At 52.1% G+C, this 27,267-nt stretch overlaps 1 protein-coding gene across 2 annotated transcripts; it reads left to right on the forward strand.

Moving 5' to 3' along the window:
- The first annotated feature begins 4,369 nt into the window (after positions 1–4,369).
- Ccnd1 (cyclin D1) lies at positions 4,370–12,101 on the forward strand. 2 transcript variants are annotated; one of them, XM_037208658.1, is made up of 5 exons: positions 4,370–4,774; positions 6,200–6,415; positions 6,847–7,006; positions 10,162–10,310; positions 11,705–12,064. In XM_037208658.1, exons 1-5 carry the CDS (start codon positions 4,577–4,579, stop codon positions 11,933–11,935), a joined length of 954 nt encoding a protein of 317 aa, XP_037064553.1. In that variant the 5' UTR covers positions 4,370–4,576; the 3' UTR covers positions 11,936–12,064. The 2 variants fall into 2 exon arrangements, with proteins under 2 accessions (XP_037064553.1, XP_028727293.1); XM_028871460.2 differs by having other exon boundaries at positions 4,373–4,774; positions 11,771–12,101.
- Positions 12,102–27,267: the final 15,166 nt, after the last annotated feature.

Raw genomic sequence — 27,267 nt, forward strand, 5'->3', positions numbered from 1 at the left:
GCTCTAGCCAGGTGATTCAAGGCTGTGTCAGGTTGACAATTAAAACTCACCGTTACAGGGTCCAACTACTCCCTGAATTTGATGTGGCCAAGGCAGGCATCCATCACATTGGTTAAGGCCAGAACCTGTCATTCCTCCGTGGACTGAATCTTACCTTTGAATTACATTTATTTGTTTGTTTGTTTGTTTGTGTGTGTGTGTTTATTAGTGTGTGTATCTATGTGCTTGTAGGAGTGCAGATACCCCCAGAGTCCAGTGGGATCTCCTGGAACTGGAGTTACAGGCGGTTGGAAGCTGCCTGATGTGGGTGCTAGGAACTGAATCCTGTCCTCTGGAAAATCAGCAAGCGCTCTGAAGCTCTGAGCCATCGATTCAACTTCACTCTAACTCATTAAAAAAAAAAGTTATAACAGGTTTATAGACACTTCTCTGTTTGCTACGCACTGTCCGTTGGAGCCTCCTGACAACAGGGCCTGAGCCCCAACTAACTTGGAAGAATGATGAGAATTCAACTTTCGGAGCAAAGGCTGAAGCTCCTCTCGGGCTTCTTCCTCGGTCAGTCACCACCAGTCCAGTTCCTTAGATGGTCAGTCAGCGGAGCCAGGGCAGTATAGTGCTCCTTATAAACATGGAAGGGCACCTACCCGGAAGCGCACATCTACAGCTCGCCTCGGGGGCGCCTCTGCAGGCGCTCGCGAGCCACTGTTGCGCGTCGCCTCCAAACTTTACGGTAAGCGGCGCGCAGGACGACCACGTGGCGGCGAAACACCGGCCGGGCGGGAATGCGCGGAATGCGCGGTGCGGCCTTGCGCGCTTCCAGCCGTGACCCCGGGGGACCGCGGAACCCAGCCTAGGGTCCGCCCGCGTGTCCTGCCACCAAGCACCCCAGGGAACAGGGACCCCGGGGAGGGCTCAGCATGTGAAGCTAGACGACCTTTTCGAGAACCTGGAGCTAAATTTGCCCTTCCTGTTCGGGCCCCGCCACAGCCGGTGTCCTGAGATCTGGAACCCGCAGAACTCTAAAGCATTCACTGTCCCCCACTGGCCTAAGTGAAGAATGGAGACGCCTAGGTTTTGCAGGAAGCAGGCCAGAGAGACTCTCCCCCCTGACCACCTTCGGGGTGCAGAGGAACCAATGCCGGAGGCGCGGTGCCCCCAGCTCCAGCAGCTGCGCCCCAGGCCCTAGGGCTCGCTCACCCTCGATTGGGCCACGTGGTCCTGCCTGACCACAGGTAGCTCACACTGGCCCAATTGTTAGGGTTTTCTTCTCCACCTGGGTGCCCGCTCCCCACCATTTAGTCTGGAACGAGACGTGTGCCAAAGCAATAAAGTCGACAAATCCCAAAAGGACTTTGGGGTTCGGACTGCTCGGGGGCATCTGATGCGTTCGGAGAGCTGGAGACCAACCGAGTAGCCACCCTCCCTAAAGTTACAGCTCCACCCTCGGGGTCCCTGGAGCCAGCCTGGCCACTCTAGAGCTAATTCCTCGCGCTGGGAGCTTCGCTCCGGGGGTTGGATATGGGGGACTGAAACTAACTCGAAAATGCAAGCTCCGGAAGATGGGATACGGCCGCCTGAGGTGTGCACAGGATGAGCTGAGCATACACACCCGTCCTTAGCTTAAGGGTGCCTGGGATCAGCTCAGGGTAACCTAGGTGGAGCAGCCGCGTAGCACGTGGGCTGCCATGCACGCCCCAAAACGCCTGCAGGGTGTAGGGAGGAGAGCCGCATTATGCCGGAACCTTGGGGCCAATATTTGGAAGCGTTTCCCAAGGCGACTTAAAGGCTAAATTAACAATGGCTATCTGGAACTGAAGCAACGAAATCCTTTTAAGTTGTCGCCAGGTATTTGGCTGCAGGTGACCCCACCTAGGTGCGTCTGCTCGCTGCCGATTCCTTTCCCTGAGGGGCTGCTGCCAGAGGCTCAGGATTGCGGCCCAGCCCACACCTCCCGATCAGCGCCCCGAGCTAGGCGGCGCGGGTTCCTCAATGAACACGCGCCCTTCCCCCTCTCAATGAAGTTCCCACAGCCAGGGACGGTGGCAAGTCTACCGCAGAGTCCGCGCTCTCTCGGGAACCCTGGCCCGGGGCGAGGGGTCGAGGAGGGAGGAAGTCGGAAAGGAGATTAAAGTTACTTTGAAATTTTCTTTCCAAATAACGTAGTCCCCTCTCGATTGGTCGAGTGGCCTTTTGTCTCCAAAAGGTTACCGAAAATAAGCGCAGAGCACTTTAAGTGAGCCCAGAGCGTGCAATTCCTGCTTTGAGGTGGTGGTTTTTTTGTTTGGTTGTTTTTTTTGCCAATGTAGAAGTTAAAATCACAAGAGAAAAGTGTGTGCTGAATTACTTTTTCGTTGGGAAATACAAATTAAAAATCCAAACGCTTTCTCTGAGATTCTTAAAACAACTGGCCCGGAAAGAACCCTGAACTGCTGTCCCTCTCCAGGGCTCCGGAGCTGGCCGAGCGGGGTTCCCCGGATGGGGGATGGGCGCTCCCCACCGGGTCCCAAATTCCTGCGCCTCCCCCAACGGGTTCCTGGACGGCTCTGCACGCCCGCCAACCGGACTTGCACTTTTGCGCCCGTCCCTGAGCGCACTGATCAACGAAGTTCCTCGTGGAGATCTGCCCGGTCCGCCTAGTAACAGCGCTGCGTCCGGATTGGCTCATGCTAATTCCAGTTTCCTGGTCTTTCCCGCGGTGGTGGTGGTGGGGGTGCTGGCTGCGGGTCCCGAGCTCGTGCTGCCGGGTGGGCGAGCCCCTTTATGCCCCGCTGCCCTCGATGGCGCACCCTGGCCAGGCCCGCGTGCTCCGCTCACAGGCACTCAGCCGCGGGTGATAGTGCGCAGCCCCATAAATCATGCTTACTGCCGCCCGGTAGGGATTTTATGAATGAAAAGGCAGCTGGGCCGCCCTCGTGCTCAGGCTGAAGCTCCCAGGCTTGGCGGGGCCTGTGGCCCGAGCAAGCGTGGGCGCACTGCCCGGGCCACCCACCACCTTCAGAGCTGCAATGGGATCACTGTCCCACAGGATCTAGATATTAGGAACCCCAATGTCAGGGGAGGAGGATAGGGAGGAATGCGCTCCGAAGATAAGGGGGTCTACTTCTTGCGTGTAGCCTGCCGCCCCCCCCCCCGCTCTCCTTTTCCAGTTTCGTCCATTCACTCTTGGGGACACGAAACTATTATGGGAAAATATGTGAATAGTTCGCCTGACTTGGGGTCAAGATTGTGAAAACTTTAAAGACAAGGGGATTAAATGGGCCAAGGTGGTGGAACTCCTTCATCCTAAAAACTTTTATTTGACTAAATGTTAGAGACGCCTGGGAATCCACTCGTGTAACCACGAACATCCATAAGTTTTCTTAAATGTCATATCGATGCACACATTTGTCTTGATTCTGACTAGCCCCCCAGGAACTCAAGGACGCGGCCCCAGCAGCAGTTCTAAAGGTGGAGGGACGGCCACACCCCCAACAAAGCCAATCGGAAAGCTTCCGGTGGTCTGGTTCCTGGCAAGGCGACTAATACTTGCACCGATTTATTTTTCTTAAAAAATAAATTAGGAAAGAGCCCATCATGTATCAGCCTTTCCTTAAAAGGTTTATTTTTCTTGGGTAAATTGCCCGCACTAGAGGACCCTGGACAGAATGATCTGGTCACCGTGGGAAGGCAAATCGAAGATTCCCCCTCGGTGAGGAATGGATGAAGGAAATAATGGCCACCATCTTGAGCTGTTGCTGGGGATTTTCGAGATTTTATTTTATTTTTGAGCGAGCGCATGCTAGGCTGGGGAGCCTTTGAAGTTCAGAGCTACATCTCTGGCCCTTTGCAACGACCCCCAGTGCACCAGGATGGAGCCTGCACTGGAGCTTAGGGCTCGTCCGGCATCTTCACGTGTTAAACAGTTCCTGAGTTTTACACGTGTTGATGAAGTTGAAAGAAGATGGGAACGCCGGGATTCCTAAGCAGTCAGTCCGCCCGTGGGTGCCCTCGTGGCGTCCTCGGAAACGTGCCCATTCTCCCAGATTGAATATAAGGTGTCCTTTCGTCCGCCGGATCCCCCATCCAAGTCTTCCCTGGCTTGTGTGTGGCCTGGTCTCCCTCCTAGCTGTCCTGTCCAGAGCCAGCACCACCCCACCTCCACAGCTCTCGGAGGACCCACTTGGGCAAAGAAGACACCCCCACCACCACCCTTGCACCGCTCTTTCCCAGCTTGGAGAGAAGCAGTCCGAGAGATTTGCATATCTACGAAGGTCGAGGGGGGGTGCTTTGGGCTTGTCCCCTTGCCTCTCGCAGCTCCCGAGCCCCCTCCCCCTGCGCCCGCCCCGGCCTTCCCCCCTCACCCCTCCCTTTCTCTGCCTAACTTTGATCTCTGCTTAACAACAGTAACGTCACACGGACTACAGGGGAGTTTTGTTGAAGTTGCAAAGTCCTGCAGCCTCCAGAGGGCTGTCGGCGCAGTAGCAGAGAGCAGCAGACTCCGCGCTCCGGAGACCGGCAGTAGAGCGCGAGGCAGCGCGCGCCAGCAGCAGCCACCGCAGCCCAACCAGGTCCACAGCCCTCCCCAGGCGGCCGCGCCATGGAACACCAGCTCCTGTGCTGCGAAGTGGAGACCATCCGCCGTGCGTACCCTGACACCAACCTCCTCAACGACCGAGTGCTGCGAGCCATGCTCAAGACCGAGGAGACCTGCGCGCCCTCCGTGTCTTACTTCAAGTGCGTGCAGAGGGAGATTGTGCCGTCCATGCGGAAAATCGTGGCCACCTGGATGCTGGAGGTAAGGGGCTACAGGGGCTTAGGATCCCCTGGCAACTTATTGCTCCCACCCACATCTTCCTCCTTTCCTTTCCGACACGGAGTTTTACCGGTGTGTTGCTAGGAATCCGGATTTTCAAAATAAATAGATACTGCGGGTCTTTGTGACTGAGGAAAGTGTAGGAGTTGGGGTGATGGGGATTCCTTTTCCTGGTGGGGGGCAGTCGGGGAGGAGTGCCTTCGAGGGAGGACTGTGCCAAAGGGTGCTAGGGACACCCCAGAGGGTGCGGACTGGGCGCCTTTTGTGGCCCCCGCTTGCGCCCCATTCCTGTTGCGCCTCGGCCGTGGCCGCCTCCGCGCGTAGCCGCCAGCTCGGGGGGAGGGGGCATAGATTTGATTTTTAAATTAATATCCGTGGACACGTATGCAAGGGCCGCTCGTGCCAGTATTATGCGCCATCTTTGCTCCTTTATTGCAAAGCAAAAGTGTTTATTAATAATTGGGGGCAGGGCGGGGAGCGGCGGCAGGGGCGCTGAGACAGGCACGAGGGGCCTCGCGGCAGCCAGGAATCACTAAATAGGACATAGCGAGGGATTTGGGGGAGGGACCCTTTGTTCAAGCAGCGGACCCCTGGGCACCCCCGCACAGGCTGCCTGGCCCAGAGAGCACGCCAGTCTGCAAGGTCGCGTGGCCCCCGAGTCGCTAGAGATTGACCGTCGTCCGCGCGGGTCTGCACTTGGGGGTTCCTACCCAGGTCAAGTCGGGGAACCAAAGCACATTTTCAGATGTTCAGTAGGAGGCTCGAGGGCCCCAAAATATTTTAAAATAATTTCTAAAGCGCGGCATGGTGCCCTTGCAGAGGCACCCGCACCCAGCAAAAGGGGGGCCCCCAGAATTTGAGTCGCTGGGGCCCATTCTCCAACGTATACACGAGCTCCTGACCCTCGGGTTGTATCAAGGGTCGCCCGATGGTTATTTTCGGGCCGTTTTTAGGCACCTAGTTATTTTTTTAATATTTTTAAATATTTTTTGAAAAGATGACGTCTGGGAAATGAGGCGCGGCGGCCTGGGACGCCACCTTTGTGTCTCGCGTGCGCGAGCGGCGCCCAACCCCCGGCGCCCTGCCAGCTCCGCGGTGGGATTCCCTGGCCTGCGGCCTTCTAATTCCAACATGGGCCGGGGTCCCCAAGGCCACCACTGCTGAGCTCCCCAGCGCCAGCTGCCCAGGGACTTTCCCTTTCAGTTTCAGGGTGAGTGGGTCCTGGGCTCCCGCTCATCCCAGGGAGTTTGCCACGGCGACCCCTCTCCGCGCCCTCACCACTCATTCGCTATGTAATCTATCTAGGAAAGGGATGCAGGATCACATGGAGCCACGACCCTCTCCCTCTTCCTCCCTCATTCTCTCCCCCACCCCCACCCCCGCCGTTGACGGTCATGGTCCCCGCAGGTCTGCGAGGAGCAGAAGTGTGAAGAGGAGGTCTTCCCGCTGGCCATGAACTACCTGGACCGCTTCTTGTCGCTGGAGCCCCTGAAGAAGAGCCGCCTGCAGCTGCTGGGGGCCGCCTGCATGTTCGTAGCCTCCAAGATGAAGGAGACCATTCCCCTGACCGCCGAGAAGTTGTGCATCTACACTGACAACTCTATCCGGCCCGAGGAGTTGCTGGTAACCGAGGACCCCACCACCCGCCATCCCTCACTAGCCACGCGACCCCTGGGTGGTGGGAGCTGCAAATGATGGGAGGCCCAGCCAGCCTCGGACACATCTCTAGCCCCATGGAAGTCACCCACACTGCACGAAGTGGCAGTGGGCAGAATCCCAAACCCCTTCCACCTCTGTGGGCCCCCCCTCTCCTCCTGGACTGCCCACCATGTCTGGCAGTGAAGCCACTCTGAAATGTGGACGGTGTGCGCCCCCTTGCGGCGTTGGAGCCGCAGCGCTGGCGGTGGGGGTCTTTTTGTTTAGCGCGTGTGGCCCACTTAGGCTGTCTATAGTTTGTTGTTTACCTATCTGTAGTGCCCGGTTGAACCCACTCTCTAAACCTCCCCCCCCAGCCGGCCTGACCTCTTACTGACCTTGTTCTCCATTTTCTGCAGCAAATGGAACTGCTTCTGGTGAACAAGCTCAAGTGGAACCTGGCTGCCATGACTCCCCACGATTTCATCGAACACTTCCTCTCCAAAATGCCAGAGGCGGATGAGAACAAGCAGATCATCCGCAAGCATGCGCAAACCTTTGTGGCTCTCTGTGCCACAGGTACGGCCCCCACCCCCACTCTTCCCCGGGAGATCTCAGACTCCTTGCGGTTGGTTCCCTGGCTAATGCCTCTTGCTGTCTTTTCTGTACCAGGGGATGGTCTCGGGCACGTCTAGAAAGGGGGATCCCACATCTCTATTCTGAGCCCAGGGTCCAGGTAGCTTGTTGGGGGTAGATTGCGCTAGGAGTCTCGCTGAAGGGCCTTGGAGACCTAACTGGATGGCCCAGCCTCCCTGTGCCAAGCTTTCCACCGCCAAGTAGCGGTGTGAACCACTGCATGCTTTCGGAAAAGGGTTTTGCCTCTGCTCCTGGGCTGCCTGCCCCCACCTACCTCCTGTCCTGCCTGGGTCTTCAAGGAGCCAGCTATTGGGAGGAGGGGGGCTCCTGGCTTCTCCCAGTCTTGGCCACCTGCCAGGAGTGTTTACAGGGGCAGGACAAATGACCCCATTCCCGGTCCCACATGCAGGACGACCAGCTCAGGAGCTTAGATTCCTGCACCACCACCACCCACTCCCCAGGGGTGCTACAGGCCAGTTCTTTTTGGCAGAGTCCTGGGAGGGCTGAATGGAAGCAGAGAGACAAGAACCTCCCCATGGCGCCTCCAAGGGACCCTCCCTGTACCCAGACCCCAGGTAGACAGGCTGACTTAACTCAGGGTAGACAGACATGCTGCAACGCACACAGACATCTGGCTGCCTCTGGGTGTTCCTGATGCACATCTGGCAGCTGCTTCCCATCTCTAATTGGAAGCCCCGCCGAGGAGGTTTAGAGACGCTAAGGGGTGCTGCACTCTCCCCCACCTGCCTAGGACCCCTCCACCCGGGGGGCCCTGATCAGACCTGGGTTGCTACATCTGTTTGGAGCTCAGGCTGGGTGACTTGTAGGGCGGCCGAAAGGCAACGTGGTGTAAGAGGGGCAGGCAGTGTCTTTTTCCTACCTGCCATCTCTGTGGCATCTTCTCATGTCTGGCAGCCCCCTTGGCTAGTGTTTTCTGCACAGCTGTGCCGGGTGTGAAGATTTGGAGATTTCTAGCCTCCCAACTACCTGCTGAGGGCGCCAGCCCCTCTCCAGAGGCCTACCAAGCAAGGGGGGGTGGCAGATGGGAATGCCAAGGCCATCAGTAGCCTGGAAGGATCTAAGGGGCGGGGGTGGCCCTGCTGGCTGGCAGGCAGGCGTCTGGCTGGGGTTCCTCTGGGGAGAGCAGAGCCCTTGGAGGCTGCAGGAAGCCTTTTATGGAGCTGAAAGTGACTTCGGAGAAGCGGCAGAGTTTCCCAGAGATAACATGAGGGATGGGGTGGCACAGCCTCCCCAGGACGGTTCTGGCAGCAAAGTGCCCCTCCCAGGACCCCTGGATGCTGGCAGGGAAGCCAGCAAGTATTGATGCATCGTGGGTGTGGCTGGACCCAGCTTACTGTATGGCCTTTGTCTATGGTAGGGTCCACTAAGAGCCCCCAAAAGACAGGTGGAGGTGGAGCACAGCTTGGTGAACTGCAGTAGGCCAATGTTTTGGGCCTGGAGGCTTTGTCCCCCTGGAGGAGTAACCAGCTCTTCTGTCACAAAGAGGTCACTCTGGAAAGAGGCCAGAGGTCAAGGCCGGGAGATCTGCCATCTATGTGGCAAGGTTTCCCCTTACAGGAGATGGGAGGATATGACTTTTCTTCTCCCTTCTGGATACCCCCAGACCTGTCCTGCTCGTGTGAACAGTGCACTGACCTAGGTTGGGGTTGGTCACACAGGCATGTACAGGTGGCCAGAGTGTACTCTTGTGTGGATTCAGACAATGGGAACTGAGCTAAATGGAGGGTGTTGGTGAGTGTCAACCATGTCACTGAGCAGGGTGACGGCTCTGCCAGCAGCAACCAGGCGGTGTGAGGAAGCAGATGTTAGGACTCCTTACGGGACATAATGGATCATGCTACTGCGCTTGGGAATGGGCTGGGGGCTCCGGTCCATGTGCCAGCTGCTGGTTGGAGTTTTTCTCTCTCTGGGAAGGGGGTCTCTGATTTGAACTTGTCCCATAGCAAGTTTGGTTCACTGGACTGAGGTGAGTCCTCAGTGCCACCTGGAGGTGTTGTCTCCCTTCTCTGTGGCTGTTCTTCTTCCCGGCCCCTTCTTGGTACCTCTGACCTTCAACAGACCCAAAGCTGTAGACTGTATCAGGGTGGTCTCCAAGGGGCCTCACAATAACAGCGCTCTCCCCTGGCAATTCCCATTCATTTTCTTCAAGCCTCCCTGTCCCCGGTCACCGGGTGACGCAAGAGGAGGTAATGGGCGCTGACACCTTTTCTTTCTTGTGTGTCCTCTGGCCTGGAACCCCCGATTCACAGGCTAAGTGAGTGACTGTCCTTGTCACCACTTTGTTGGATGTGACAGGAAAGCAGCTGAGTGGTGTTGTTGGTGGAGAGGCATTCCATCAGTGTGGCACACCCACCACTGCGGATGCTGAGTCCATTTGGGTGGCAGGGGGGACAGCTGGTGACCCCAGACAAAGTCCTAAAGTAACACCCTGCTGCAGTACTGTGGGGGAACATGACCCCAACATTTACTAGTGGGACAGACTACAAAGCTGCCATTCCCCTGGGGTTTACCTCCCACCTGGGGCCTGTACATCTGAGAGTCCCCAGGACTGTGGGTGAGGGAGGCTTCCTTCACTAGGGACCCTGGCCTGGAGTCTGGGGTCACATGTCCTCTTCCCTAACCTGGCATCAGTGAACCAGGAAAGCTAGCTCTGGGTTAAAGGGTTGAGAGCCTGCACCTTGGATTCTGTACCTTGCCCTCTTAAACTTTGAAGAGCTTAAAGGAACAAGCAGGCCATGACCTACTCTGCCCTGGTGTTTACTTGAGGTGCTGGGGATGGAACCCAGGCCAGGGTCAGCGGCTCAGCTTTTTCAAGTGAGACAAGGCCTCACTAAAAGTTGAGCCAAAGCTCGGGCCTGGAACTCTTTAATCCTCCCTAGTGCTGGGGGTCGCAGACCTACCCGGAGCACTATGTGCAGCTAGCGCCACCTAGGGGTCTCCAAGGGAGCTGGAGTTGATGCTCACATAGGGAGATTGGAGGACAGGTTGAGGGCGTGCTGAGAATTGGGTGGGAGCTGAATCGCGGGCCTGTAGCTGTCCCTGCTCACAGCTGCCACCTCTGTCCTTCTCTGCTGCAGACGTGAAGTTCATTTCCAACCCCCCCTCCATGGTGGCTGCTGGGAGCGTGGTGGCCGCTATGCAAGGCCTGAACCTGGGCAGCCCCAACAACTTCCTGACCTGCTACTGCACAACGCACTTTCTTTCCAGAGTGATCAAGTGTGACCCGGTGAGTGGTTCTCATGGAAGGGAGGCTGCTGCATCTGGCAAGGGCCAGGGACCCCTGCTGGGGTGGGGGGGCAGTGTCAAGACACTGTGTGACCAGGCTGGGGCTGCGAGGCGTGGAGCTCTACTGCAAGGGGGAGCCGACCCTGGGCTCCCTCACTAGCCTCTTCCCAGGTTTGAGGTCTAGGGAGCTTCCAGAAGCCATGGATCCTAAAGGCAGGGGGCGGGGGCCTGGTGTGATTGGCAGGTGAAGCTGACGTCTGGCCCAGCTACAGTAGGACCACATCTCCCTCAGCTCAGCTTTTGGGGGTGGAGTCCACAGAGGACTCTGGTGTAGACCTTTTACCTGCAGAAGACACGCTCTAGAACTTTCTTAGTGTGTGTGAGGGGGGCTGTGCACTAGGCCACATGTGAATACCTTCTCACTGAGGAATATGGCTGATGGAGCTCTAGGCACGAAGGTGTCCTCGAGGACGTCGCAGGCTGGCATACACGAAGGACAGACGAAAGTCCAGTTCTGGCTTGGACTCAGCTGGGGGTTCAATGGAGGCCAGAGCCACTGGGCATGTGGAAGGCTTCCATGTGTGACAGACTCTGCCCATAGCATGGGCTATTCAAGTGACAGCATGGCAATCTTGAAAGGAGGTATGTGAGCAGGTGGGTCCATACTCAGAGAGTCTATGCCTGTGGCCTACCGCTACCTCTCGTTTGCCCCTTCTGTAAAATGGGGCCATTTGCCCTGCCACACCCTCCTTAGCCACGGTATCCATCAAACAAAAGGGGAGCAATATACAAGTTCTGAATGCAGGGGCTCTCCAGGGGTTCTGGCTTGAGGAATGTAGGCAGTGCCCTAGCCTCATCCCAGCTAGGCAGGACTTAAGTTCATGAGTCTCTTTCCTAGTGAAATGCTTTCCGGGCTCCAATGGTGACACTGGAGCTGGCTTCCCTCGGAGGCCACCCAGGGGCAGAAGGCTTTGAGGGAGAGATAGGTGCTCCTTGTGGGGAGTACAAAATACAGCCCCAAAAGAGGGACGTGGAGAGGTGGAGGTGCTTTCCCCCCCGGCCATGCAGAACCTGTCACAGGGGCTCATGCTGGCCTGGGTTCTCCTCCCAGGACCGCCCTGTTGAAGCAAGGGGGATACATCAGGCAGTGCTGTGGGGAAGCCAAGGGAGGAATTTCTGCTGGGTAGACCTGGGGTGGACAAGCAGGTAAGTGTCCTACAGTCGAGAGCCAACTGTCCCATGGCACAGGACAGAGGCGTCCAGGCTGAAGGCTGGGAACCAAAGGTGATGATGCTCTTGCTTTCTGGTCCTTTGCGGCTCCTCACTGCTCGCTGGATTTGGGGATGGCTCGAGGAGTTTCTTCAAGCCTTGCCCTTAGCAAAGCCTGCCTCGCAGGTCCAGGCCCTGGCCACTAGCCTCTGGCTAAACAAGGACCCCCTCCATCTCCGCCCGCCTCTCCAGGACTGCCTCCGCGCCTGCCAGGAACAGATTGAAGCCCTCCTGGAGTCTAGTCTGCGCCAAGCCCAGCAGAACGTTGACCCCAAGGCCACCGAAGAGGAGGGGGAAGCGGAGGGAGAGACTGACCTGGCCTGCACACCCACCGACGTGCGAGACGTGGACATCTGAAGGCCGCCGGGCAGGCGGGTGCCACCAAGTAGTGGCAGCCCGCGATGAGGAAGGAGCCAGCCCGGGGTGCTCCTAACGACGTCCCTCTTGGGGACATTTGTTACCAGAAGGGGAAGTTTTGTTCTCTTTGTTGGTTGTTTTTCTTTAATCTTTCTCCTTTCTATCTGACTTAAGCAAAAGAGAAAAAAAAAAAATACCTGAAAGCTGTTAAAGAGAGAGAGAGAGATAGAATTTGCATCACCCTGAGTGTAGGGAGGAGGGGGATGCTACCAATTTAGGATTTTATACCCCAGTAATCAACTAGTTTTCTATTAATGTGCTTGTCTGTTGTAAGAATAGGATTAACACACAGGAAGTCTCCAGGAGGATTTTGATTTTATGTGTTTAAAAAGCTTAAGAAAAATTGCTTTAAAAAAAGGAAAAAAAAGGCCAATAGAGAAAGCCGTTGTTAAGTAGAAGGGAGTTTTAGGTAGAGATGCACTCGCTTTGCTGAAAGGCACAGCTTTGGCGCGGGCCTCAGCCTCACTCCCTGCTTGCTCAGTGCCACCTGTCACCTGTTTCCTGTGCTTTATCCCAGGGATGGGGCGACCTCTTCACCTTATTGATGGCCGCTGCGACCTCTAGCGGTCTCACGGCGTGTGGCACCAGGGCTCATCTGTGCCCTCTCCCAACCTGCAGGTTCACAGTGCCTGCCACACGGCAGCAGGCGCCCCACTCTACCCAGTGTGCTCCAGTAGAGGGGGGGCGGGACAGTGACATCATATGTTCTATTTTTGTAATCTTCCTATTTTGTAGTTCCTGTTTAAAGAGATGCTGGTTTTGGCCTGGCGGCCCTGCAGCCCACTCACATCAGGTTAAACCCACAGCTTTTCTTTTGTGTGTATGGTTTGTTCTGTTTGGTTGTGTTTTCCTTCTCTGTGTTCCAAAACCATTCCATTTCAAAGCACTTTCGGTCAGCTAGCTGGAGGCAGTTTTGCTGGTGGGGGGATGGGGGGGCGGTTCCTAATGGGATGGTTGGGGGATAGCCACACACTCATTCAGATGGCCGCACAATGGATGTGTGACATGGTGGGGCTGGTCGCATGGGGTGCTTGGGAAGTTTTGTTGGGTCAAGAAGAGAGAACTCTGTTCTTGCACCACCGGGATCTGTCCTACAGAGAAGAAGTTGGATTGAAGGGATCCTTTGGTGCCAGCTGGTGTTTGGAAGTAGGAACTGTGATAGCATTACTTGGAGGAGGAGAAGATTCTGGAAGTCTTTCACATAGGAGGCTTTTAAACACTAAAATGTCTAATTTATACTTAAGGTTACAGAAGAGTATTTATTGGAAAGGCTGCCCATGGCCAGTGTGATTTTTAAAGCAATGTGATTTCCCTTGATTCAAGAGCACACCTTCTGCCCTTGGTGGCGAAGGTTCAATGCCATGTCTGAGAGATTGGTCTTTTATGGGGGTGGGGGAGAGCAGATCCTCAAAAACCATATAAGGACGGGCATTCGGTTTGCTTAACTTTCCAAACCCAAACGACCCCATTGGAGAGCCATCCAAACTGAGGGAAACTAGGGGATCCCAAAGGAGTTTGATTCCGGCACATTCTTGCCCCACCCCCACAACAGTAGGTAATTTGTACACCTTGGCTCTGTGCTTTTCTATTTAGGAAGTGTTGAAGGGAGGTGACGAGAGAGAGGACGGGAGGGAGGAAGTGTGGAGGGTAGGGACCACACGGGACAGGCTGCGGCTCCTTCCACACAGCGCTGCTACCAATGACTCCCAACATCCCAGACGTTCAGAACCAGATTCGCGTCGCTCTGTATCTTTCACATTGTTTTCGCTGCTATTGGAGGGTCAGTTTTGTTTTGTTTTGTTTTTTTACGATGTCATAGACTGCCATGTTCAAGTTTTAATTTCCTCATAGAAGATTGTATTTACAGGTGCCCTTTTTTTTTTTTTTTCCGTACTTTTTAAATTGTGATCAATTTTGGCTTAATGTAATTACCGCTGTATTCCAAAAAAAAAAACAAACCAGGTTCCTGTTCACAATACCTCGTGTTTCACCTACCATGCATGGGCCTAGCAGGCAGGTGATCTGCCTCCAGAGACCCTGGGACTGGTCTGCTGGGGATCATCCCCCTGCACCTGTCAGGCTGGGCCCTTCATTTGATCTGGGACATACAGTATCACAGCAGTCGGGACAACTCTGTTTTTCTTTGTTAATTATCAATATTGTTATTTTTGTAGCGGCCTGTTGTGCATGCCACCATGCTGCTGGGCCCGGAGGAATTTGTTCTGAGTCTCCGGTGCATCATTTATTCTGTTAGGTTCTAGTATTCTGTTGTTTTGTTTTGTGTTAATTACAGCATTGTGCTAATTTAAAGACTTCAGCCTTGGCAAAGCCAGCCCCAGTGCTGCGGGCCTCCAAATTCCCTAGCTAGCTGCCAAACCAAAATGGTCACCTCCACAGTCACCACCAGCCTAGCTGAGGCATCTGAACCAGGCAGGGCCACTGGGTTCATGGTGATGGGTGAGGGTTTGGCCAAAAGGCCAAAGGCTGGTGGTGGGTCCACGGAGTCTGCCCTGTGACATGAAAGGCTTTGAGGGGCTCTGGCTGGTGGCCAGGTTGGGTTTATGTATTTCTGGTTGACACACCATGGCGCTTCCCAGCACGGACATGTGACCAGCATGGTCCAGGAAAAAAAAAAAAAGACATAAAAAGTCTAGAAATAAAATTGGTAAAAATCCTAGCATAGTGTTGCCTGTATTTTCTGGGCCTTGGAGACTGGAGTGGGTTGTGTACTGTTTTGATGCCATGGCCATGTGGGACCACCCTGTCCTCTGCATCCCAGAGTGTTTGGTGGCATCTCTGACCCTGGCATCAACCTGGGATTCCCAGAGGAAAGGGTGTTTGCGGGTGGCAGCGGACCAGGGTGGCAGCCTCTGGCGTCAGGGAGGCCAGCGGCAGCCACTGATCAGAAGCCGCTCTGGATCTGTCGCTGCCAGCTCCCCCTCCTGCTTGTTTGCTGATGGAAGATCAACAGAGGCCGCGTTCACTGCCCCTTGTCTGGCGCAAATGGGTGTTTGTTCTGGGTGAATCACCATCCTTAGGTGCTGCCAAGTGCCCAGAGTGCGATGCTTAGTGTTAGGGCCAAGGCCCAAGGTGGCCTTTCACACAGTTCCTGGGGACCTGAGTGGCCTGGCTGGACTCCTTTGACGTCCTCTGGGTGGCAGTTGCTTGTGACTGTCATTGTTTCCCAACCTGGGGGGAGTGAGTGGTATGACGCTCCCTAACACTGCCATCACCACATGCAACCATCTGGAAGCCACCTGAAGACCCAGGTCTTCCCTTTAGGCATCATCTACAAGGTGGCCTCTAGATCTCAGGTTGGCTGTATTGGTGCCAGGCTGGCCCCTGCCCTTCTGGAATGTGGGGATGTAGTTGACACCTGGCCTGAATGGGCCGACCTGAGGATGAAAGCAGAAAGGGACTTGGTGGGGAGACCCACAGTGACCCAAAAGCAGATGAAGCCCCTGCCAGGTGACCTACCCCATGGGAGTTTAAGGGAACATCAGAGCCAAAGGAGACTCCAGTGTCCCCTCTGGTGGCTTATGAAGGCACAGTCCCCCTGAGGGCAGGATCCAGAAAGGTATTTTGACAGCCCAGCTCCATCTGAGCATCAGAGCCTGTTATAAATAAGGCTGGGGACCCAGGAAGCGGCAGATCTCTCCCCACAGCCTTACATCATCCAGGAGAGTGGGCATGGGGACTTCAGCATTCCAGGAACAGGCCAAAGGGCACTGATGTGGAAGAGTTGCCTTCCCCTTGGATCTTGGACGCACTGTGGAGCAAGCTTATGTTCAGAAGGGCTGATGGGAAGGACAGTATGGGAGAGACAGAATAAAATGTGCTGGGATGAAGCAGCCTGGCACATGTGCAGCAGAGTGGTCCTAAGGAGGCAGACACAAATAGCATGGGGCTGAGCATACACACTCAGGAAGGCAGGCTTCTCCCCACCACCGCCTATCAAGGGTGGTCATGGAAGGACACCCAGTTGGAATGGTCAAGCGTCACCATCGAAGGCAGAGTGCTCACATCATGGTGCGGTCTCTAAAGGTTTAATTGGCTTGTCTCTTCATCCAATGGTCTCTGGTGCCCAGCTGTGCCTGACGTCCAGGCTCTTTCCTTGGCTCAGCAGTGTAACCCCAGATAGCATTGGCCACTCCAGGCTCTGATTCTAACCCTCAAATTTTACTGATAACACTGGAGGGTAGATCCCCTGGGGAGAATGTGTAGACACTCCTGTTCATAGGGTGATGGTACAACATTCTTTGAGGACCCTCCGAAACAAAGACTCCGGGAGCCAGCCCACCCAACTGTCTTCTCAGAAGCCCAAGTCCAGTTCTCTCCATTCTCTGCCAAGCTTCCTACCATCCTGCTGAGCCATCCTACCCCTCTCAGGGAGGCCAAGGTCTTGAACCTGCCTGGCCTCTGTGCGCCTCAGCTCCCTGAACACTGCCCCTGGCTCCCCATTCTAGGTTACTTCACTGCCTGGACCTGCCTGGACCTTCATTTCTGCTTGTCCTAGGGGGCTCAAGGTGAGTGTGGCCTCTGTGAAGCTTCTGCATCACGTTACACAGGTGACTCTGGCCTCTCCTCCTGCCTCCACATCCTAGGACTAAGTGTAAGGAAGTTAGCCTGTTGCTCACAGGCCAGCCCAACTGCTGCACTTTGTCTAGAAAGCAAGCCAACTTCACTGACCCTACATAGTATCTGGGCTCCGGGGGCCCACAAAATGCCAGCAGTGGGGGCTGAGGACTCCTAGGGTGAGACACAAGGCAGAGGAGTGGGGCTGGGTGTCCTCCAGGCAGTGCCCAGAGCCCTTGCCATGGCAGCCCAGGGGGCAGACAACGCCTCTCAGGCTCCACAGGACTGGCCCTGGCCTCTGTGTTTGGCGGCACGGCTGTGCAGGCCACACAAGGCCGGTGTTGGGAGCTGGCACGACCAGGTGTGCTGGCCAGGCAAACCTGTACTTGGTCTGATGTGACAGCCTCTGTGTGTCCAGTGTGGGGTGCACAGGCTGGTTAACATGAGGTGGACAGGCTTGTATACAAGGACCCCACATGGGCACAGCACAGTACTGATGGGATGCAGTACCCTTGGCTGAGCTGAGCTGGCCTCTCTTGCTCAGGGCTGTCATCCCAGGAATGTCTTTGATCAAACCGTTGTGCAAGAGAGCGAAGCAAGGCAGCCCAGGACCTCTAATCCCTTCCCAGTGCCCTGGCTCACAGGGCCCCTGCGGCCCAGCACTCACCACAGGGTTGGCGGACAATAGCCTGGGGGTGCTGGGGATGGTGGGCAGGCAGCTCGGCGGCGCTGCAGACCTCGGGGCCCACATCTGGGGGCATTGTTACTCACAGGGCACACGAAAGAGGACACAGAGAGAGAGGTGGAAAAAAAAAAAAAAACAAAGCAAAATAATCTTAAAAAGGCAAGAAACACACCAAGAAAAGAAAAGGAAAAAAAAGAAGGAAACACAGGAAAAAGGAAAAAAAAAAAAAAAAAAAAAAAAATAAAAACAAAAAAATTGAAATTAAAGAGAAAAAAAAAAGAAAAGAAAATAGGCAAAAAAAATTCTCAAAAAAATAACAAAAAGGGGAAAAAAAAAAAGAAAAAAAAAAAATAAACAAAAAAAAGAACGACAAAAAAAAAAAGAAAAAAAAGGAAAAAAAAATAGAACAAAAAAAAAATCAAAACAAATGAAATAACAAAAAGAGAAAAAGGAAAAAAAAAAAAAAAAAAAGGAATTGTCTAAAAAAAGAAAATAGAAAAAAAAAAAAAAATAAAAAAAAAAAAAAAAAAAAAAGGCAGACAAGAAAAAAAAAAAAAAAAAATAAAAAAAAAAAAAAATATAAAAAGGAATAAAACTAAAAAAAACAACAACAGGGGAAAAAAGAAGAAATGAAAAAAAAAAAAAAAACAAAAGAAAAAACTACATATAAAGGAACAAAAACCAGGACGACGAAGAAAAAAGAAAAAAGGGAAAAAAAAAAAAAAAACGGAAAAAGAAACGGAAACAACAAAATAGCAAGAAAAAAAAAACAAATTAGGAAATAAAAAAAAAACGGGAAAAAAAAAGAATAAAAAAAGAGAAAAAGAAGAGAGGAAAAAAAAAGGAAAAACAAAGAGGGAAAACAAAAAAAAAAAAAAAAAAAAACAAAACGAGGGGACAAAAAAAAATTGATAATAAATAAAGGAGAAAACAAAGGAAAACAAAAAGAAAAAAAGGAAAAAGAAATTAATGAAAACGAGAAAAATAAAAGAAAAGGCAAAAAAAAAAAAAAGAAAAAAAAAAAAATATTGGAAAAAAAGGAAAGGGAATACAAATAAAAGAAAAAACACAAAAAAAGGGAAAACAACAAAAAAAAGAAAAATAAGAAGAGGGAAATAAATTAAAAAAGAAAAGGGAAAAAAACAAAAAAACAAAATTGTCAAAACTAAAACAAAGGGAAAAAATTTCCTAAAGGGGAAAAAAAAACAACAAAAAAAAAAACATAAAAAAAAAAAAAAAAACAAAAGAAAGAAAAAAAAAAAAGGAAAAACGAAATATAAAAAACAAAAAAAAAAAAAAAAAAAAAAGAATAAAAAATAAATGGAAAAAGAAGAGCAAAAGAAAAAATAAACAAAGAAAAACACAAAAAAATAAGGAAAAAAGAATAAAAGAAAAAATGAAAAGAAGAAAAAACAAAAAAAAACAAAGGGAATAAAATAATGCAAAATACAGACATGCTGCGGCTGAAGGGAGCTCTCATGGTGAGGGCTCCTCTGCATGCTCTCAGACTGGGCCATCACTTAAGCCTCTGCAATGTGTCCCATTAGGACAGCCTTGTCAGCTGGAAGCCACTTTAATACTGCAGACAGCCCATCAACCCTTGGGTCATCCTCCTGTGTAGGGGACTCACCCAGCTCCGGCCTCACAAGGGCCTTCATTCCATTCCATTTCGTTCTGATCCTCAAGTGGCTCTAGGCCACGTCTCCACACTGCCGTTACGTTCCCTTTCCCCATTGTTGGATACAATACAGCTTAAGCGGGGTTTTATACTGGCCTCACGAGCGTGAAGGTCTTGGTCCATTTCCTGGTAGGAAAGCATGGACGACAGGGGCTCGAGGCACAGCTACACGGCATCCACACAGAGAAGCAAAAAAGAAGACCACAGGGGCTCAGCCAAGTGCCTATTCTCCTTTTATGTCGTTACAGGCCCCAGCCCGTAGAGTGGTGCCTCGCCCCAGACAGCTCCTAGTAAGTTATGGGATATATACTCAGTCCTAGACCAATCTCATGCCGTCCTAAAGAACAGAATCCTTATATATGGAGGGCGTGGTTAGTGCCTCGGTAAGGCCTCACTCATCTCAGTACAGTTCAGACAGGCTCCGAGCCATCTAAGGCTGTCTGCTGATTCTCATACGCAGAGTATGCCCTAGGTTCATGGCCGTCTTCCTCTGGCTATCTTATGCAGTTAGTGGCGAGGCGCATCCACAAACTCCATCTGTAAAATATAACCGCTTTCACGGATATAATCCGCACATCCTTCTTCCTACCCTCTGTTGGTGCGTAACTAGTCTATTATGCAGCTACTGTCTCAATACATGCAGGGTTAAAACGCATACACATACATAAGTATTACTTGTACTTTACACCTACAATAGAAGGTATAATAATATATTCGTTAGGGTGAAGGACTCCATTGGCATAACTCTCTAGTTTCTCTTTTCAATACGTCCTCACAGTAATGATACTATTATGTATATTAAGCTCTGACTTTTGGAAGGGATTATCTTGCTGATGGAAGTTTTAAAACGTGATAACTCTATCACGTCGGTTATGTGAGTCGGGATATGGGCCTAGGTGCGAGAAGCCGTGCTCTCTCGAGATTAGAGGGCCGCTCGTCGGTGGCAGAGTGGCTCCTCCTGCTGGCAAGCCCCTGACATTCGGCACCACATGTGTCTGTTATAAATCTTGACCTGTGTATGATAATACTTCCCGTTTTGCTATTAAATACTGGCAGCAAAGAACGCTAGATTATCGGGTATGCGGGGATTTAGCTCAGTGGCTAGAGGCGTTTGTCCTAATGCAATAGCGCCAGAGGCCCTGGGTTCGGTCACTCCAGCTCTGTTAAAAAAACAAATAAGACCCAAAAAAAAAAAAAAAAAAAAAAAAAAAGACCAAAACTAACCAAAAAAGACCACAAAAAAAACAAGGCTAACTGGCACACACACCTTTTTTCATTTAAAGGCCACCAAGACATTTTCATTGCTGGGAGCAATATTTCATTATCTGTCCTTTAGAAGTGGCCGCAGTACAAATCGGTTACCAGCCCGCAGGAAAAGGCTCTGAGGGGGTGTGCAGATGTATGGATTGACAGCTGGGTGACTTAGCTGAGAGATTGCTTGGCTACACCCTCCCGTGCTCCGCCTCAGCTGGGGCCCCTTCCTCCACTCCTGGAATGCCCCTGTGCTAGATCTTGAAATTTTTTCATTATCTTTAACGATCCTAAATTCCGGTCCCCATCCTGGCTGTGCTGGGTAAAACTAAAGCACGTTCGCCTGGGCCCCGCGCGCGCACAGCGGACAATCCCCTGCAGGGCCGGACCCGCCCCACCCAAGAGGAGAGGAGGAGCAGGTCTTCGTTTGGACCAGCCCCCATCCACCACAGCATCTACCCATGCGCATGTAAGGATTTTTTTTTTTTTTTGGCCTTCTTTTCGCTTGCCGTCCTTACCCGCCGTGCTTCGCGCCGGCATACACGAAAGTGGTTCCTCGGATGATAAGGCCGGGCGTTTGTGGGTCGCACCTCGACGTGTGCGACTCACTACACGGGATGCAGGAGTGCGTAGGGACCCGAGGAGGCCGGGCCGCCGCCATGGCCGATGGCAGCAGGACTGTTTCGATGCCTCGTGATGGCGGATGAGAGTAGCAGCGGCCCCGGTGCCGCCTCCGCCCTCCCGGCAGCTGCTCGGCGGATCCCCGCTGTCCTCGGGACACCCGCCTTCGCATCTGCGAGCTTGCCACATCTTCTTGTTCTGTTAAATTGCGCCACATACGGCGTATTCATGGGACCTGCTGATGGATGTGTCGAGACAAGCCCCTTGGATGCGGAAAGTTTCCCCCGGGAAACGCCTGGCGTGGCGGTGGCCCAGGGCATTTGGCCTTTCCAGCTGGCTTTTGCTTCCCCAAAACCCCCCCTTTGCCGGGTGGCCGCTTGAGCTCTCGCTTAGGGTCCGAACCATATGCGAGCGCACCAGGTCGTCCCCAGGCCACCCACCTGCCAAGTGGGGAGCTGTTCACCTCATCACGAGGGCTTCCAGAGGCATTCTTCCCCAGTGCAGGCTGCAAAGACACTTGCCAGTTTTCCTGTTGGTCCCTCAGGGACAATGCCCTTCTCCTCGGCATCGCAGCCGTGCGGCAACTGTGATGATCTATTAGGGACATCTTGCTAGTTATCTTGAAAGGACCGTGGGTCGAAGGAGCCCCCTCTGAGGTCCTCTGCAGTTTTAGGAAGACGGGATTCACTATTCCCGTCAGCTTCAATGAATGAAGGAAAATCCTCTATCTCTCTTTGGGCGAAGATTCAAACCACCTATTTGGATATTTAATTACTAGATTATATTGCTGTCAAATGTGCTGTGTCACAGGCATGTGTGCTCTGGCTGAAGCTATACTATAACAATAGCTAATGTAGTGTGTGAGGTGAATAAGTGCTCGCATTAGAGCCAATAATCTCAAGAATACATCTTGACGCGCAACTCATCTCTGTGCCTAAGTCCACGCAACAATAAATTTCTGACACTCGTTGATTCACATTTTATAAAAGATAAACAAGCCGAGGCAGGTTGTGTGAGGCCTACCGGCCCCTTACTCACCAAGCATCCGCACGGAGAGACAGAGCAGGAGGTACTAACTGTGGCGTACAGGTGCAGTGCTCTGAGTCTACGAGAGGCGTTATACCAGCGAACAGGCAACGCCTGTAACAAGGAGATATACCTCTAAGTCTAATAAAATTAGAAAAGTAAACTAAATAATAATAAATAAATAAATAAATAAATAAATAAGATACAATTGAATTAAGAAGACCTAAAAAAGCAAGACGAGAAAGAGAAAAGAAAGTCAGCCCGTATATTGAAAATGGTAGCACCATTGTGCTATATACCAATCCAGAAGTTATTCTAACAGTTTGATGCATGCCGAGCACCTCGACAACACTAGATTGCAAATGCCAGAGGCAGTACGAATCATATAGGAAACACCAATCCTACGCTTTGAATACAGAAAACGGACTGGTGCGTGATGCCATTGGGTCTAGATAGACCCCTACACGCGCTTACGTAATCTATCTCTGTGAAGAGCGCAGGCAGCCCCGAGTTATCACCCAGAGTGCCCTAAAGAAAGAAACCACGCAAATGACCGTCTCAGAGAGTCAGATTTGAGTTTCTCACTCTGTTAGCTCTCGTCGCTGATCTGTTCGTCTACGATTAGTTAGTAAAAAAGTCTTCTCTTCTTTACTGTTTTCCCGGTTGTTCAGACCACGAGGAGTGTCCATACGTGACTGTAGGCTTTGAATAGCCTGGTCTGGATTAGTCGCTCATGTAGCATACACCGCCAGAGAATGGTCGGATCTCTGAATCTTCAACAACAGATCATCGAGCGCGTGGCTTCACTGCTGTTGCACCAGTGTGACGCGGTAGGCCCTAAATTGATAATGGAGAGTAACGTTGTGAGCGGCCGGCCGAACTCTCAAACTAAGATGTTAAAATTTTAGTGCGGGGCGCCTATGGTAAACAAAGAGGCCACCGAATCCACACTCAGAGAAAGCGAGCAATGTCAGCTCCGATCTAGATGTTACTCTGGCCAAGCAAACCAATGACCACCGAGCCCGTTTCCCACCAAGCAGAGCTCTAGACTTGTGCTTCTTTGCCAGAAGATCCCTGAGCTTCCCACCTCTGCCCAGCAACCACAGTGGTGGCATCCCAAATCCATCTGTAATGAAGCATCTGGTAGCCCCCTCTCTCCTGACATTCTCGCAGGTAATACACTGCCCACCGCAAGCAGCAACTCCGTTAAATACAATCAAATAGATACTAATACCTTAAACCGAAAGACTCATATCCTGGATTAATGCAAAGAAGTATCCGTCCCTCAATATGTCAACAATGATGTCCTGCGACCTGTGCTGTTGGTAGATACTGGGCTGGCCTCAAACCTGTGAGATGCACCTGCCTCATGCCTTAAGCTAGTTTTAGGCGAGAATTGACAAAGTGAATGCTCTATACACGCTGCGCTAAAAAATGATAAAATCAAGAAACCCAATCGTCTACGTTGACTCAGAGGACAAGCAACATGCAGTGTCCTCTGGCGAGTGGACTGAATTGTCGTTACATATCGGACACGCATGTCGGATGTCCCTAAGACACTAGGTCTGAACCTACAGGTCTCAGTGGTGCTCTCCACTGGAACTGATGCAGACCGAGTGAGACGAGCACTTGACACGCAGACCTTGAAAGGCATATAGCTGCGATGTCTCTCTCTATGGCATCCCTCTACTACGCGGACCCGCACAGCCGCGAGACCATCGAGATGTATTCCTACGATACAAACAACCCGTCGAGATATACCACATATCTCAAACAAAAAAAACATTTGGAAATACATATAAATAAAATACATGTATTTCCCAAGAAATACAGTGCATCTGTCTTTGAAGATGAGCTTTGAAAAAGTCGCGCTCTGGCGAACAGACCTTCATGTGCGGTAATATATAGAGACCCAGAGAGACCTAGATATAACATAATTTCGCAGACGAGAGTGACACCTTACTCGTCTGCCTCCTGAAGATAGACTCGAGTATCACGCTCAGGTCGTTGTGTCATCCTATTGCCATTGGTGATATCTAAGCCTCCTAGTCTCCTTGGTCTCTCTCCCCTGTTAGAATGTTATGCCTCTGTATTTGGCATTGATGTAGAAGTTCTTAGCTAATTACTCCCCAGATGTTTTTTGGAGATCTCTCTGACTCTTAGTTGTTGTGCTCCCTACTCACTGAATTGTGTATAACTCTCCATGTTTTTCATTAAGTCACATAAAGCTCCAGCCGGGCACTAGGATTACCTCTGACCTAACAAAAGCATGGATCGGGTGGAGACAACGATGAGAGAATCGATCTGCTATCATACGCAAAAGCTCCTCTGCTCAGTGTGAGAACCTGTCCGCCTACTTCCAGTGCGCACACCTGTGTAGATCCCAGAGCTGCAAGGTATGTGACCCATTTCAGCATCTCCCGAGCAGGCTCGCACAGCAGTCCTGACAGACAGGAGAGGTAGTGCGCGCGACAGCTGTCTCCATCTAGCAGCGTCCTCTTCCTGCGCTCACTCCCATGGTCATGAGCCACGACACCCTAAGACACATACCTGTGTCTGCCTCTATAAGTTGTTGGCACTCCGGGGTCAGCCTACCAGCAGGAAGTCAGAGGGACCACACAGGATAGCTAAGTCAGCAAGCCTCGAGAACGAACCATTAGTTCGCGCATAGCTGGGCTCTAGGCGTTGTAGTGGTGCTCCAGCTCAGTCTTCACTCGTTCGAGATCTAGAAGAAGAAGCTCTTATGACGACTGGACCACTTCGCACTAGAGGAGAGAGAGGATCCTCTTGGTCGACGAAGTGCTCCACGTGGGACAGCCCATGCCTGAAGCAAAATGATGAATTCACTCTCAGTATTCAATAAGGGCGAGTTCGAGGGCTAAAGTGGCTCAACGTCTGCTGGGTGTGCGCATGGGCCGACCTCCCCCTCGCGATCTTGGTGTAGGTCCCCTGGCACCCTGAGATGCTTACAGTTCCAGCTCTGGGCCTCCCCGTGTTTGCAAGGCAGGACCATTAGGTCTAGACGTGCTCGCAGGCTTCTCGTGGCCTCCTCGTAGATTGAATATCTATATAGCCACTCATTATTAGCATATATGGTAATCACACTCGTGAGGCTCACACTGCTATGAGCTTAGACGCCCGAGTCAGAAGAACCTCGCAGTCGAAGTCTCCAACGCAGAGACTTAGTGAGTGACCACCTTGGCACTTAACCAGACTACCTGCCGTGCCGTCCTTCGCCCGACGAAGAGGAAAGTGACTCTGGTGGCTCCTAGTGCTGTGTCTCGTCTTTTTATCTCATCCTCTTCTGTGTTCCGCTGGCCTGCGTCATATTGCGTCTTTGAACCCAACACATTGCTTACTTCCTTGTCATCTAGCCATGTCTATATACAGACTCCGCCAGGGTGCTGCTTCGTGGGGTTGTGACTGGGACTTTAAAGGCGAAGGTGTCCTATGAAACCCGAGAGATCTTACCTGTCATATGATCAGGATTCATATAGGGCGCTCGGTCGGTCACTTCATCTCCTGGCCCTCAGCTATATGATCTTTGCTCATATAGCTCTGATACCCACCAGGTTAGAATTGTATTCATCTCAACATGTGGCTAATAGTAACTCACATCTTAGCACAGTAAGGTAAAAATATCACTCCAGTGTACTTCCTCACTCAGGCTGTTTCCACCTACGTCTCCCTTTGTGTGTTAAGACTGAGCGGCACGCTTGCGCTATCCACACGACTGTGAATACCAGACGCTAATCGGTTCACACTTTGTTGTACCAACGCTTTCAACTTATGGCCTCCTCCTTACCTAACTCTCCCACAATCACTTCTCGTAGTCGGCAGTATCTCTCTAAGAAGTGCCATGGGCGATCTTGCTGCTGGTGCTGTCATTAGGAAGTGGGTGTTTGTCGTTTAGCCATTAATCGGGCCAACATTAAGACATTGGCCACGACTTGTGTCTTGTTCGCCAGGAGTCAGATTGGTAGATACAGTCGTGAATGTCCAGCAACCATATGTGGGAGGCAGCGCGCCTTTTGAGGGAATGGTGTATGCGTCATGCTGTGAGGTGAGCACCGTACAACACCTCAAGTGTCTCAGACGGTTGAGTCGTTCTGCACTGGATTCTTGGTGTTTCTCGTCCATTTCTCAACTGGCTTTGAAACAGACTGTAGTTCAGGTGAATCACGGATGTAACATGACTTCGGAGCCTTCTCAGTTTAATCATACTAGCAGCCACCTGACGTTCTGTCTGCCATAGGTTGCACGAGTGGGTTGGCTCAACTGTCTTACCCTCCCCATACAATAGGATTGGCATAAAGGACATTAATCCCTCGTGGAAGGTAATACCTGTAGAGCGAGCCCACTTGCTCCCTTAAATCTATAATAGTTGTGCCTCATTTCACTCAGAGGGATCTGCCTGTAGCCGATCGATGGACTTGTGGTCGTGTCAGCAAAATAGGAGCTCGCATATAGGCTTTCATATGTTCAAATGCTTCCAGTACGTTATACCTAGCCGACCAGAACACGAGTAGTATATCAACGTCTTGTTTTGTTGTTGAGCCCAGGGCTCACACTGTGCCCAACTGGCCTAATCATGCCTCCGTTTCTCGCCAGCTCCGATCGCTCTGTGTGCTGGGCCTCGCCAGACGACCTGTGTCCCACCTGATGTGCAGCACGCAACATATACACAATGTCACCGACTCATATGCATTCTCGAATTGGCAGCAGCACGACGAGCTAAGACCCTTTGGCTACTGTCACTGCTCCTCTGACGCTTTCAATAAAGTCAGATGCAAGTGGGCCTTTGGTCCCTTTGCCTTACTGCGTCGCCTGGCGGCTGGAACGACGCAGCAGATGGCTCACCCTCTGATGCGTCCTGCTAAGGATGCAGAGCTTCTCAGGCTGGAGCGCTGGATCTCCGTGGATTTGATTTAGAGGCCATACTGTCCTGCTTGGCTAACAACGAGCCCATAGCTGTTCAGGCATTGAGCCGGAGTTCTATTATAGACGCGCTCAGTCTTTCCTACCGCTGCCGGCCTTGGCCTCGGCTTGCTACGTAAGCTGCGGCCCTGAGCCTGATGCATGACTCAGGTCGGTGACTAGGTCCATTGTCATATCTAGACCTCCATTGCCCATATCAGGCCCGAGCCGAGGCGTGGCAGCTATTGCTGCTCTCTGCACACGTCGCCTCACTCCTTAACTAATATGGACCACCTCCGGCATGGGCAGCTCAGGCATCGAGACGCTCCTCTCCTAACCCATTACGGGGATCGTCCAGGGTGACATATAAATGGTAAAGGGTGACGCAGAGGGCGCCTTTGTGTGGAGCAGTGGATTGCTGGGCGCTCTGCTGATCACTCTATCTTCTGAAAGGTGCACAAGAGCATTGTGAATTCCACCTGGCTCTCTGTGAGTGGTGATAAGTGTTAAATCCCAGAG

The sequence above is a fragment of the Peromyscus leucopus genome, chromosome 1 (genome assembly GCF_004664715.2).
Source record: "Peromyscus leucopus breed LL Stock chromosome 1, UCI_PerLeu_2.1, whole genome shotgun sequence".
Taxonomy (NCBI): domain Eukaryota; kingdom Metazoa; phylum Chordata; class Mammalia; order Rodentia; family Cricetidae; genus Peromyscus; species Peromyscus leucopus.

Coding starts and splice junctions, on each gene's coding strand:
- Ccnd1 (XM_037208658.1), top strand. CDS start 4,577: ATGGAACACCAGCTCCTGTGCTGCGAAGTGGAGACCATCCGCCGTGCG. Junction 4,775..6,199: donor TGGCCACCTGGATGCTGGAG/GTAAGGGGCTAC, acceptor TGGTCCCCGCAG/GTCTGCGAGGAGCAGAAGTG. Junction 7,007..10,161: donor TGTGGCTCTCTGTGCCACAG/GTACGGCCCCCA, acceptor TCTCTGCTGCAG/ACGTGAAGTTCATTTCCAAC.